At 46.0% G+C, this 14,261-nt stretch overlaps 2 protein-coding genes across 5 annotated transcripts in view; one reads left to right on the top strand and one right to left on the bottom strand.

The window, feature by feature from the left end:
- The window catches only part of PELI1 (pellino E3 ubiquitin protein ligase 1), a 34,658-nt gene extending 21,179 nt beyond the window's left edge, over nt 1-13,479 (top strand). For all 4 annotated transcript variants that reach the window (XM_069954725.1, XM_069954728.1, XM_069954727.1 and 1 more), the window contains exons 2-7: nt 4,445-4,581; nt 5,598-5,727; nt 6,583-6,684; nt 6,848-7,045; nt 7,499-7,687; nt 9,487-13,479. In XM_069954725.1, coding sequence (XP_069810826.1) covers nt 4,511-4,581; nt 5,598-5,727; nt 6,583-6,684; nt 6,848-7,045; nt 7,499-7,687; nt 9,487-10,053 — 1,257 coding nt within the window. In that variant the 5' untranslated portion in view covers nt 4,445-4,510 and the 3' untranslated portion in view covers nt 10,054-13,479. The remainder of the gene's footprint in view (nt 1-4,444; nt 4,582-5,597; nt 5,728-6,582; nt 6,685-6,847; nt 7,046-7,498; nt 7,688-9,486) is intronic.
- Nucleotides 2,344-3,907, bottom strand: LOC138774503 (plectin-like). Its single transcript, XM_069955425.1, has 2 exons — nt 3,864-3,907; nt 2,344-3,745 (listed from the first exon to the last, which is right to left on the bottom strand). Exons 1-2 carry the CDS (start codon nt 3,905-3,907, stop codon nt 2,344-2,346), a joined length of 1,446 nt encoding a protein of 481 aa, XP_069811526.1.
- Nucleotides 13,480-14,261: the final 782 nt, after the last annotated feature.

Below are 14,261 nucleotides of genomic sequence, written 5' to 3'. Positions count from 1 at the left end.
GCACCAGGCAGACCTCCATACACAGTGCCACCTCTGCGAGCACCAGGCAGACCTCCATACACAGTGCCACCTCTGCGAGCACCAGGCAGACCTCCATACACAGTGCCACCTCTGCGAGCACCAGGCAGACCTCCATACACAGTGCCACCTCTGTGAGCACCAGGCAGACCTTCATACACAGTGCCACCCCTGTGAGCGCCAGGCAGACAGCCGCTGCAGGATGAGTTTTACCTTCGAGGAATGACTGCAGCGTCTCTTACCTTAGGTTGTACCCGTCGTAACCGAAGGGAAGACCAACTAACAAGTGCCGCCTCGCTCTGTGCCAGCTATTGGCCGGGATATAGAGGCTGCTCTGTGCATTGTGGTGGAGGATTAATCACAGCATTGTCTGACCCAGGATCCGGCCCATCTGGCATCTTCTTATTCATGGCGGCTCCTTACACCTGGCTCCTCAGCTACTTACCCGTCAGCTTCAGATAAAAGGAGTCTGATACAGATGCAGTATACAGAATATACAGCGTAGTCACATGCCGAGGTCGGGAAGACGCAGACTGCATTCTTCCTCATACGTTTAATGTGTACATATACACACGCATACAGATACACATGAACATATATATATGCCCATACCCCACCGCTCAGTGTATGAGGCCACTTTAAATGAATTGCTGCCTACCCAGGGGCGGGCCCTCTAAATACAGGGACACCTAACGTTAGATGGAAGTCCCTGCTCCTGTACATATACAGCTGGTATAGCATGCTAGTATAGCATGTGTGAAGGGAATTTTCTAGAAGTATAGGTGTTAGTAGTGCACATGGTCACCTGTCATCTACATACATCTGCGGTGACGCACCCTGCCGCCAAGGCTGAAATCGTACCCTTCAGTCACATGACCCTGTACACGGGTGTGACCGCTCAATGACACGTCACCCGTCCTGTATGTAAATTGCCCCCGGGTTTGTGCTGCACAGAATGTATAATAAAAAGTTCTCCGTCACTACTTTACTATGTTTACACTCCCAGACATCCCAATAAAAAGACCAGATCATCTCCGAATCATCAGCTCTTATGGGGTGACCCAGGGCAGTACCTAACACAAGTGATCCAAGGCAGGCCAACCAGGAAGTAGCGTCGGGGAGCAAAGGCCTGAGCTGTCTGGTGCCATCCCACAGGAGACGACTATGAGACAAACCTGTGAGGGTGCTCCGTGTTGGTCACCATATGGTGCTGCCACTGGCCGCTATGGCCGCCTGATGGGGTTCATGGACAGTTCTTCTCTCCACAGGGATGTTGGGAAGCTAATGGTTCTCTGTTCTGGTTCTGAATTAATGGCGCAGGTGTGTGTGTGTGTGTGTGTGTGTGTATATATGTGTGTGTGTGTGTATATATATATATATATATATATATATATATATATATATATATATATATATATATATATATATATATATATATATATATATATATAATTTATTGTTGCGTACATCACATTCTTCGTTCATTTTCACGAATGTGTCACTTGTAATGCAGAGTCTGGTCTCAATCCTTCACAGACGTGTATACCGATGATAACTCCTACCCCGCCATGGCTCTTTGTGCCACCGACTTCTTTTGATTTATTGCAACCAACTAAGTTTCTGTCTCCCGTGTCGCGCCCCTAGTTACTGTTGCTATGTTCTGGAAGTTGGTTTGACAGAGCAGCAAGGTTATATGAGCCCAGAGTAATGCATCGCTGTCCTTCTGATTAACCTCATACTTTTTAGGGTCACCTAATGCCAATGGTCACCAGAGAAGGTAGGAAAAATGGTGCACAGCCAAACTGTCAGGCTATAGGCGGGGCCTGTGGGGGGTATAGGCGGAGCCTGGTGGGGGTATAGGCGGGGCCTGGTGGAGTACAGCTGTGTATAAGTGACTGAGGTCAGTATCAAGCCTGGGCCTGTCGCCTATAGCAGCCAATAAGAGCTCACTTCTCATTTCTCTCACTGCTGTGATTGGTGACAATAGGAAGGTCCTCTGCTCTTGTTGCCTGATGAACTCTCAGATTTTTTTTCTTTTTCTCTGCCGTCTTGAATGTATGTTTAGATTTTTATTTTCTTGGGGTATGTTGGTCTTTTTTTTTTTTCTTTGTCTGTTTTCATTCCCAGACATTTTTTAGGCTATGGCCTAAAAAAAACATTTTGCAGATTTGACCTTATTTGGCATGTGTATGTCCCAAAATAAAGGTAAATCGCAGGAAAACAGCCCCCATCTCCACTCAGCCTTAGCCAGCTCTGATCAGTCCGCTCCTGAGTGTGCACTCAGCCTTAGCTCTGATCAGTCTTCTCCTGAGCGTGCACTCGGCCTTAGCTCTGATCAGTCTGCTCCTGAGCGTGCACTCTGCTCTGATCAGTCTGCTCCTGAGCGTGCACTCTGCTCTGATCAGTCTGCTCCTGAGCGTGCACTCTGCTCTGATCAGTCTGCTCCTGAGCGTGCACTCTGCTCTGATCAGTCTGCTCCTGAGCGTGCACTCTGCTCTGATCAGTCTGCTCCTGAGCGTGCACTCTGCTCTGATCAGTCTGCTCCTGAGCGTGCACTCTGCTCTGATCAGTCTGCTCCTGAGCGTGCACTCTGCTCTGATCAGTCTGCTCCTGAGCGTGCACTCTGCTCTGATCAGTCTGCTCCTGAGCGTGCACTCTGCTCTGATCAGTCTGCTCCTGAGCGTGCACTCTGCTCTGATCAGTCTGCTCCTGAGCGTGCACTCTGCTCTGATCAGTCTGCTCCTGAGCGTGCACTCTGCTCTGATCAGTCTGCTCCTGAGCGTGCACTCTGCTCTGATCAGTCTGCTCCTGAGCGTGCACTCTGCTCTGATCAGTCTGCTCCTGAGCGTGCACTCTGCTCTGATCAGTCTGCTCCTGAGCGTGCACTCTGCTCTGATCAGTCTGCTCCTGAGCGTGCACTCTGCTCTGATCAGTCTGCTCCTGAGCGTGCACTCTGCTCTGATCAGTCTGCTCCTGAGCGTGCACTCTGCTCTGATCAGTCTGCTCCTGAGCGTGCACTCTGCTCTGATCAGTCTGCTCCTGAGCGTGCACTCTGCTCTGATCAGTCTGCTCCTGAGCGTGCACTCTGCTCTGATCAGTCTGCTCCTGAGCGTGCACTCTGCTCTGATCAGTCTGCTCCTGAGCGTGCACTCTGCTCTGATCAGTCTGCTCCTGAGCGTGCACTCTGCTCTGATCAGTCTGCTCCTGAGCGTGCACTCTGCTCTGATCAGTCTGCTCCTGAGCGTGCACTCTGCTCTGATCAGTCTGCTCCTGAGCGTGCACTCTGCTCTGATCAGTCTGCTCCTGAGCGTGCACTCTGCTCTGATCAGTCTGCTCCTGAGCGTGCACTCTGCTCTGATCAGTCTGCTCCTGAGCGTGCACTCTGCTCTGATCAGTCTGCTCCTGAGCGTGCACTCTGCTCTGATCAGTCTGCTCCTGAGCGTGCACTCTGCTCTGATCAGTCTGCTCCTGAGCGTGCACTCTGCTCTGATCAGTCTGCTCCTGAGCGTGCACTCTGCTCTGATCAGTCTGCTCCTGAGCGTGCACTCTGCTCTGATCAGTCTGCTCCTGAGCGTGCACTCTGCTCTGATCAGTCTGCTCCTGAGCGTGCACTCTGCTCTGATCAGTCTGCTCCTGAGCGTGCACTCTGCTCTGATCAGTCTGCTCCTGAGCGTGCACTCTGCTCTGATCAGTCTGCTCCTGAGCGTGCACTCTGCTCTGATCAGTCCTGAGGACATAGCAGAAGACTTCACCTTCTCTACAACTTCTTTTCTCTTATTAATTGAAGATCTGACACCGTCCTCAATGTAATTTTCTGGCCACATTTATAATTCATGTCGCGTTACAAAGTGAAGCCGTCACCCGGGCCGAACGTCTGATAGAACTTCATGTGCAATTCTCTCACTGACGTAAAATGTGATGAATTATATTATGAATTATATTGCTTCTGTGCATTTATTTAAAGTTACAGTCACAATATCCTACAACCCCCCCCCCCATCCTTGTGTAACCTTGTCCAGATATAAATAACCGGGAGTCTCTACTGTCCAGTGTCATGTAGATATAGATATATTAAATATAATATAAATATAATATATTTTTTTTTCTTTATAACCGGCGGTCTCCTGTCTAGTGTCGTGTGTGTGTGTGTGTGTGTATATATATATATATATATATATATATATATATATATATATATATATATATATATATATATATATATATATATATATATATTAGTCATGTAGCTATGGGACAGAATGCTGTGGGAGGTGATATGGCTTTGTGCAGTCCCAGTTGTGAGACAGGTCTCAAGTCTCCAGTACATGGGGCATCCCAGTGTGTTGTATCATTTTGGAGCGGACACAAGTCTATTGTTACGTTGCTGTACCGTCCTCCTAATCTACGTGTTTTTCTTTTCTTGCAGACAAGATAATGAAAAGAGTGCACCAAATCTCTTGATAAGTCTGGGGTATAAGTAACGGCCACGCTCATGTTTTCTCCTGATCAAGAAAACCACCCTGCAAAAGCACCTGTAAAGTATGGGGAGCTCATTGTACTGGGGTGAGTCTCTTAGTAGTATCTGTGTATGATGTGCTCTATCTTACCACAGTCACAGTCTCTCTTAGTCCTTTGGTTTTAGCTGTTAGTTCAAGGGGAAGTTCAGCAAATAAATATAAAAATAGTTTCACATCAACTAGTGCCAGAGATTTTTAGTTCACTTGCATAAAAAAAAAAAAATCTCAAGTCCTCCAGCATTTATCAGCTGCTGTATGTCCTGCAGGAAGTGGTCTATTCTCTCTAGTCTGACACAGTGCTCTCTGCTGCCACCTCTGTCCATGTCAGGAACTGTCCAGAGCAGCAGCAAATCTCCATAGAAAACCTCTCCTGCTCTCCAGACTGGAAAGAATACACCACTTCATGCAGGACATACAGCAGCTGATAAGTACTGGAAGACTGGAGAATTTTTTAATAGAAGTAAGTTACAAATTTCTGGCACCAGTTGATTTGAGAGTTGTTGTGTTATTTTTTTTTTTCTGAACTATCTCTTTAATTGCAGCTGTTACAAGGCAGAAATGGGGAGATCCAGACCCAGTCAGACTGCAAGACAACAGCAGGGACATTGTCTCTGTCTCGCAGCAGCGTTTCAAAGTGTCCTTGTCTTTATAAAAAATTAAAAAACCTTTTGGCATGTTGGTTGGGGTCTGAATGTTCAGAACCTCCACAAATCTGTAAGATACAGCTGGGTGAAGAGCACAGTTGAGCACTTCTCTCCCTTGCTCCTTGCAGTCACCATCTCGCTGCATGAGATGAGTTCCATTATAAGTCTACGAAGATTATCTCATGCAGCAGGACTGAGATTGCAGGAAGCCGAGGAGAGAAGCACTTAGCTGTGCTCTTCTTCCTGCTAAGTCTACTGATCAGAGGAGATCTGAACCCTCGCATCCCAAACAAATGACAGGAGGACTGTGAGGCATGGAGCACCCCTCGTGACATTGAAGACCTCCGGTTACACAGTAAGATTTTGCCCTTTGTGTTACATGTTATTTATTTTGCTTCTTATTCTCAAACTACTGTAGATACAATGGCTCTCTACCAAATGGGGACAGGGGCCGGAGGAAAAGCAGGTTCGCTTTGCTGAAAAGACTGAAGGCAAATGGGGTGAAGCCAAGTACTGTTCACATTGCCTGTACGCCGCAGGCAGCAAAGGTAACTATCAAACCACCCCTCACCCCACGCCTTCACACGATCCCATGCAAACAGTGCAGCCCCTTTTATTGTCTCCGGAGGCACCAGTCATAGCCGAGCGTCTGGGAGGTCTGGACGCTGCAAGATACTTGTCTGCTGAGACCTTCTAAGCGAAAAGAATAGAACTAGAGTTTGTTTTCCACAATTCTCTGTTCCTTATAAGAAAGCGTTCTGAATGGAGAATCGTCTAATGTGTTATATAGGGGGATTAGAGTCCTCTTATATTGTATGGATTGTAATTGTTATCATGTCTGTCCAGCGTTAACAATCAACAATGTTGGTTCTCCTCTGACATAAAACAATGAAAAGTGATAGTATTGTGTGTACAGCCTGATATATATAGTTACTGTACCATATACTCATTCTGCTAAACACTGACAGGGAGACGAATCGTGGGCATAGCTGGGGGAGTGATAGGGTATCTTGGGTGCAAGAGGGTGTCCTGGCAGGGCTTGTGCCCCAGTTTAGGAGGAGGGAGCGGGCAGGGCATGTGCCCCAGGTGAGGAGAGGGGGGTGGCGGGCAGGGCATGTGCCCCAGGTGAGGAGAGGGGGGAGGCGGGCAGGGCATGTGCCCCAGGTGAGGAGAGGGGGGAGGCGGGCAGGGCATGTGCCCCAGGTGAGGTGAGATGTCGGGGATTATGCCCTAGGTGACCTGGCCAATAAGCCACACTGCCTTGTCCATTTTGTCACTGCCAAGTATTTAGAAAATTGAGTAACTCTGCAAACGGCCTCTTTGCTCTTGGTAAGGAGAAGCCTTTTAACTGTTAATGTACATGAAATATCTGGATATATGATGGTGTCCTCTATTTCTTCTAGGCAATAAGTAACAAGGACCAGCACAGCATATCTTACACTTTGTCACGGGCCCAAACTGTGGTGGTAGAGTACACGCATGATAGCAACACTGATATGTTTCAGGTAAGCCTCTTCTTATATATATATCTGTATATGTACCTGTATAGAAGGCCGAGAGGCGGCTGTACGGAACGCCATATATTCTTCTGCAGGAATCCTACCATTATCCTTGTTGTCCCATCTGCCACCTTATCTGACTCCTGTCTCTGCTGTTCTGGATTTTTAGATCGGAAGGTCGACAGAAAGCCCTATTGATTTTGTGGTAACCGACACTGTTCCCGGAAGCCAGAGTAACACCGATACACAGTCCGTACAGAGCACCATCTCCAGATTCGCATGCAGAATCATATGTGAGAGAAACCCTCCATTCACCGCCAGGATATATGCCGCAGGCTTCGACTCGTCTAAGAATATTTTTCTTGGGGTAAAGATAAAACCGTGTTTAAAGGGGTACTACGGGCGGGAGGGCTTTTTTCACTATGGTCGGGGAGGGGTGGATGAAAGCAACGGCGTCCACTTACCTCTCTGGTTGTAGCACTGGGTCCTGCATCGCGATGCTCCGGTCCTCGTCCATTTCCTGGTCTACAACAACGTTTCAAACCATTCAGCTGCAGAGGTGGGGTCCCCCTGAATGTCCGAGCTGGCTTGAAACGTCATTGTAGACCAGGAAGCAGCTGGGGACTGGAGACCGGAGTGGCTCGATGCAGGACCCAGCCCTGGAACCCAGGAGGTAAGTGGACTCCGTTGCTTTCATCCACCCCCTCCTCGGCCATAGTGAAAAAAGCCCTCCCGCCCGCGGTACCCCTTTAATGCTGGACTTGCTTCCTCTATAGTGAATCAGGCTTGATTGCTCTTGGCTTTCCTCCCCTTTTAATAGGAGAAAGCTGCCAAGTGGAAGACTGTGGATGGACAGATGGATGGGTTAACAACAAATGGAGTCCTTGTTATGCATCCACGCCACGGTTTCACCGAGGACTCGAAGCCAGGGGTCTGGAGAGAGATATCCGTGTGCGGCAACGTGTTTAGCTTGAGAGAAACCCGCTCGGCCCAACAGAGAGGAAAGATGGTAGGTGCAGCCGGGTGGTCGGGGTCCTTGTTAGGCACCATACACACCCTCATGGGCCTGATCTTTAATCACTTTTTTTTAGGATTGTTAGATAGGGTCTAGTAGCTTCTCACGCCATAATTATATTTATAGCCCTTTTCAAGTGAGCTTCATCTTGTCAGGCTGAGAACATGCTGTTCCTCTATGAATCCTGGATGATGATGATTCATCTTAACATGTTTTCCTTTATATAACTGGGCTGTTCTGTGACAGATTGAGTTGCCTGGCATTTAAAGTGGCTTCTGTTAACCATTTGGCTGCTGTATCTGATATCCGTATTTGCTGCATTGTTATAGGAACCTGTTGGGGCTGGTGGTTACATTGTTTTGTGGGTTTGGTATCTCAGCCGGTCATTGGAGCTTCCTGCGATCCCGGGAATAACCCTCAGCTGTTATATTATAGGTTACACCCATAATACAAGATCTGTACATGTGCGCCATTGATGATCCTGGTGTTGTCCTATATGGCTATGACCAGCACCCCCACTATAGCTGTACCCCTACCTGGTTGGTGCTATTATACTTGTCACATACAGAGTTATTGTGTGGGTGAATATTTCTGATATTAAGCTTTTCATTGTGCTGGGGATGAGGATGACGTTACCCACCACATCTAGTTTACTTCCTCCTAGCAATTTACATAGAGCAATAAATCAGTCCAGCACTGTGTAACCCCTATATGTTAGTGAGTCATTGATATCTAAAGTGCTGAGTCAGAATAACCAGGTACCTAAGCAGTTTGACCATCGCAGGTTACAGATATGGGTGCTGAGGGCCCTATTACACGGCCTGATACTGATGAGCAAGCGAGCATCAACCTGTCAATGTTCGCTTGCTCCTCGTTACCTGCTCACTGTCTGTGAGTGGGGGGGAGGCGGGGGAGCAGTGAGAGAGGCAGCCCAGATGAGCCTTAGGGCCCTATTCCACCTTACTATTATCGTTCAGATTATCGTTAAATCGTTCAAATCTAAACGATAATCGTTCGGTTGAAATGCAGTTAACGATTAACTAACAAACGAGAAATCGTTATTCGCTTTATAGGACCTAGACCTATTTTTATCGTTCCTCGTTCGCAAATCGTTCGCATGGAATAAGACGTCATTCGCAGTAGATACGAACGTAATAGCGAAGAAAAAAACAATCATAAGTAACGATTATTGTTCCATGGAAATGTGTGAACGTTTTCAGGTCTTTCGCAATAGCGGTCGTTTGAGATCGTTAATTGTTAACGATTATGCGAACGATAATCGTCCCGTGGAAGAGAGCGCCAGTCTGCTATTGTTATGCATATTGGTTGATCATTGCCTTTTTTACATGACCTATTATCAGCCAGAATCCCCCACTTAAGGCCGCTAATTATTTGGTGCAATAGGGCCCTAATAACTACCGCTATACATCTCTCCAAAACAAAGATTGGGTTGGAGTTTGGAGCTGTGTATGGTGCCCGACTCTGATGGCGGCTTATTTCCTAGAGAATAGACTGATTTGCCAGATGAGAAAGCCAACATGCCCAATCCTTCTCTGGACCATTGTTGGGGGAGATACAGAAGGCCGCCATACCCCTTGGATAGATGGCTAGTCTTACCGATATTGTCCTTATTGAGTATAGCCAGCTCTTGGGACTCCTTATAATGTTAAGGGCCCTATTAAGGTAAATGGGTTATCATGTAAGGACAGTGTCTCTATACATTATCCCAAAAACAAATGTGTCCTGAATTTTTTTATTTTTAAAAGTAACCATAATCCTCTAACGTTTTACAGGTGGAAAATGAAAGCAACGAACTTCAGGACGGATCCCTCATCGACCTGTGCGGAGCCACCTTGTTATGGCGTACTGCCGAAGGGCTCTCCAGAACTCCAACCGTGAAACACTTGGAAGCCCTGAGACAAGAAATCAACGCAGCCAGACCTCAGTGCCCCGTCGGCTTTAACACACTGGCCTTTCCCAGCATGAAAAGAAAGGACGTGGTGGATGAGAAACAACCTTGGGTCTATCTGAACTGTGGACACGTGCATGGCTACCACAACTGGGGAAATAAAGAAGAGCGGGACGGGAAAGACCGGGAATGTCCAATGTGTCGCTCGGTGGGCCCATACGTTCCTCTATGGCTAGGGTGTGAAGCCGGGTTTTACGTGGATGCCGGCCCTCCCACTCATGCCTTCAGCCCCTGTGGACACGTGTGCTCAGAAAAAACAACTTCCTACTGGTCCCAGATTCCTCTTCCCCACGGTACTCACACTTTCCACGCTGCCTGTCCCTTCTGTGCACACCAGCTTTCAGGAGAACAAGGATACATCAGACTCATTTTCCAAGGACCTCTAGACTAAAGTGGCTGCTTTTTTTTTTTTTTTTCCCCTTCTGTCAGGGCTTGCACTGAACACATAAGCCAAGATGGGTTTAGTTTGCTTTTTCAGTGGACTTCTCCGACTTACTAGGACCTCCGCAAGGTTGCATCGGAAAACGGCAGAAGGATGGGAGAACCAATGAAGAGAATGGGGGGAAAAAAAAACTAAAACTTTTCTGTGCAACCAGACATTTCAAAGGGGATTATGCAGATCTGATACAATTGCCTTCATTACTCTTTCTGAATGACCCGCCTCAGTATTTAAATTATTTTCTGGAAACTGGGGAGAATACCGTCAGCTCAAACTACATTAGTTTACAGTCCACTCGCATTGTAAGATATAGCATAGGACAATTTTGTATTTAACTTTTAGTATGGAAAAATTCCCAGCGACTCGATAGAATCGTCCTTCTTATCGACTTTCCCCGTGTACTTTGGATGCTTAAAGTAGCCCAGGGACAACGCGAATAAGGACAGCGGTTTCTTTCTTTTTTGGTGTGGCGCTACGGGACGGGCACATCTCACCATCCGATCACCAGAGGAGTCTGAGGGATCTGTAAATATGCAGCTCATTGATGTCCTCCATGTTTGTAGTCTGATCAGACGCTAGGCAGTTTGCAACATTTCAGGGTTTTATTTATCGTAAGTTTTATTCATATTTTTTATTCCTGAAGTATTTGTGACATTACGTGTTTTTGTCCCTTTTAATTTTTTTGAGCCATTTATCGGGGGTTTTACCATGGCGAGAACCTTTGTACACTCGGATATTTGTCGGGGACATTAAATCTTACTGTCTTTTTATGTTCATCCTCTTGCTATTAACCCTATAAGTTCTGTATTCCAGCGGCAGAGCGTAGAGTAGGTTTTTGTTTGCTTTCTGCATGATTCTACGATTGTGGCATAGCATTAGCTTTACAACATCCGGAGAGGTGACAACGTAAGGCTTTTTATCGGTGAAGTGTTTGGGATCTTGATCAGTAGTGCACACAAGCAAACCGCTTTTTAGTTATTTTGCCAGCATGTGTTTTTTTTTTACTTTTTTTTTTTTTTTTTTTTTTTTTTTTTGCACACACTCAGGAAATACTAACTACATGGCTAGCTACAATATTATCTAGAACAGAGGGTATATGGGGATCCAGTTTAGGTTTGTCGTGTCTGTTCTGACATAAGTCAACAAAGAGCCTGAAATCTCCCTAAGGAGAGCGTCTTCAGCTGACCATACCCATTAGTACAGGCACCATGATGTCTGGGGCCTCACTGGTATCCACCCTCTGTGGGAGAATGAATGGACTGTTGCAAACAGTCACCTCCCCTATATGAATTGATGTATGTTTGGCTGAGTCGCATCGGTGTATACCCACCCTAGGGATGGCAGCCATTTTTAATTGACGTTTATCAATGGCCAATCCACCAAGGAAGCACTTAGTTATGTACGGCGAGCACAGCAGGTGTAAGTGCACTGGGTTGTAAAGGAAATGCTCATCCATGATTGTTCTAATCTAAATTCGTTTAAAATTCTAGGCTAGTTTCTTTTAAAGGAACATGGCAGTAATATTGGTGACCCCATTCATAGCGCAGAAACACATGACTCCAGGAATCCTCAGATAAATATACTAGCTGGATAGTCACATAATGGCTTAAAAAAAAAATTATATAATCAGTCATTTAAAGGGGAACTATCAGCAGGTTAGCCGAATCTAACGTGCTGATATGTCCCTATTGCACAGGAGATGCCAAGGAGGAAGATATGTCTCTTACCCTCCTCCTCTGTGCCATTAGTAGTTTGCTCCACGTTCCAGTAAGACCATTAGGAGCACTGCCCCCCCCATAGCACTGATCCACCCCTGGCCGGCCTGCTCCTTTCTAATTATAATCAATGGAGCGGGACGGATCAGTGCTGTGGGGGTGGGCAATGCTCCTAATGGTTGCAGCGTACCGTGGAGCAAACTATTAATTGCACCGAAATGGCGCCGAGGAGGAAGGTAAGAGACATGCTATAAGAGACATACCATCATCCTCAGCATCTTCTGTGCAATAGATGCATATCAGCAGGTTAGATTTGTCTAACCTGCTGATAGTTCCCTTTAACTATTACATGGTGCCAACTTAAAATAACTATATACCGTATATACGTCATGATTAGATTCCCTGCTTAGTTGTAGATTGAAGACTGAACACTCTGCAGCCAGTTCTAATGGAAGCGTGCCGTATATGCCCATAGAGTTTAGTCAGAAGTTGGCCAATGAGGCCATCACCAACGCTGTCGGCAGCAGCTTATTCCTCCTGTTCCCTAAGAACACATGAACGTTTTGGCTGTGCCGAACCCTCGTGTGCATAAAGATTGGGAGAGATGATTGTAGACAGAAATTCAGAAATTAGCACTAAATTTGCAACAAATAAATAGTTAGAGGGTGGATGTTTATGGACCTCCAGCGTTGTCCTCCAATCAAATCTGCAGAGAGCACCGCACTGGGTGGTCGGGTTGCCTTGGCAACTATACAAGTTCCACGCACAAGCCCTTTTACTAACTAATAGGACTTCCACACGGAACTTGCTTGACGTCACATGATTGCTGCGGTAACTCCACTGCCCGGCGTGCTCTGCATCTCTCTGCACCAAACCTTGCAGAGCAGGCAAGAGACTAGGTCCACATCTATAGGATGCATAAATGGCTGCCGCCTCTCCGTCCACACGGCCGGCCGCGTTCAAGCTTACCGCACCCGCAGCTGCTTTCTGTTAAGAAATGTAAATATCCTGGAGAATTTTTATATATATATATATGTAGAGTCCTTACTGTAAGATTGAGTTTTATTTCATTTACGCATAATTTATTTACCTTGAAGGAGAGACGGACGCGGAGAGGTTAATTTGCATCTCCATGTTTTACGTTTTTACGGGCATTGGGGTTGGATCGGGTTAATGGGAATCATCCACGATTTTACAAAAACTTTATTTAAAACAAAAAAAGAGGGGGGAAAAAAGGATAAAATTGTCTTACTATGCATTTACTTACTGCATAAAAAAGATTGTGATTGTAGTTGTCTATAAATTCATTTCTCTTGCTTTTCGTGGCGGCTGTGGCGACCTTTTTGGATCTGAATGTTTAAATTATGCAATTTGGGGTCAGCGTTTGGTATTCTGCCTTCTGTTTTGCGGTTGACACCTGCAGCCTGTACATTGGTGAATGTGTATCCACGGACAGGAGAGGTATCAGGAATATCCTCTGTATTAGGTGGAGCACTCCTTTATAAAGCATTCCTTCTACGAGAACTCTAGAGCTAAGCCATAAGTGGTGCCCTTTGTGCAGACGAGCATACTGTGTATGAAACCTCCATCTACGATATCTATGGGGCAGTTACTGAGAAACCTTAAGTATCTTTGCATATTAAATGAATTATGTGAAACTTGACATTTCTCTTTCTAAGCGTCCACTTTTATGAAAGTCTTTAAAGGTTTTAAGCATGCCCATTCACACAACCGTAGGTGTGTACAGGGCCTTGATGCCTCCTCCCCCCCCCCCCCCCCCCCCCCCAAAAAAAAAAAAAAGCCTAGGCCTTAACGCAGACTGAGATTGCTGCACAGAAACACCAGTAGAATTCAATGGGATCCGAAAACTGCAGATGGGGACCAATTTATTATTAAGTTCACTTTTTCACTTTTGCAGATCAGCAAAAATTACTGATAGAATTTTGCAGATTGGGAATGAACAATTGTGGCTTTAAAGTGTACCTGTTGTTTAAATATTTTCGCAGAAATCAATAGTCCAGGCGATTTTAAGAAACTTTGTAATTGGGTTTTTTAGCCCAAAAATGCTTTTTTATCATGAAAAATCAGTTTGAAGCTGAGCAACCAAAACAGGACAACAAAGAGTTTATTTACAGCTACATCTCCTCTGACGTCAGCACTTACCTCTCTGACCTCTAAATACCGGCTTTCACACAGCTCCCACTGTGTAATCCTTTGTTCTCTACTCTCTGCTGGCGTAGAGAGGAGGAGGGGGGGGGGACCTGGGGAAAGTCTTTTTGAATGCAGATAATGGCAGATTTGCCTAATAAACCCAATTACAGAGTTTCTTAAAATTGCCTGGACTATTGATTTCTGCAATACCAAAAAAAGACAGTGACACTTTAGTATATTTTTTAGTCCGCAAAATTTAATGTGTTAATAGACCCTTAAGTAAATATGGTAACA

This window comes from Dendropsophus ebraccatus, chromosome 15 (assembly GCF_027789765.1).
Source record: "Dendropsophus ebraccatus isolate aDenEbr1 chromosome 15, aDenEbr1.pat, whole genome shotgun sequence".
NCBI lineage: Eukaryota > Metazoa > Chordata > Amphibia > Anura > Hylidae > Dendropsophus > Dendropsophus ebraccatus.
The sequence above is the reverse complement of the archived record's forward strand: the minus strand, read 5'-3'. Positions and strand labels throughout refer to the sequence as shown.

Bases quoted from the DNA above. Each gene is read 5' to 3' on its own strand.
- LOC138774503 (XM_069955425.1), bottom strand. From the start codon at position 3,907: ATGAAGTTCTATCAGACGTTCGGCCCGGGTGACGGCTTCACTTT. The intron at 3,746-3,863 runs GTAACGCGACAT...CTATGTCCTCAG, and splicing joins CCGGGTGACGGCTTCACTTT to GACTGATCAGAGCAGAGTGC.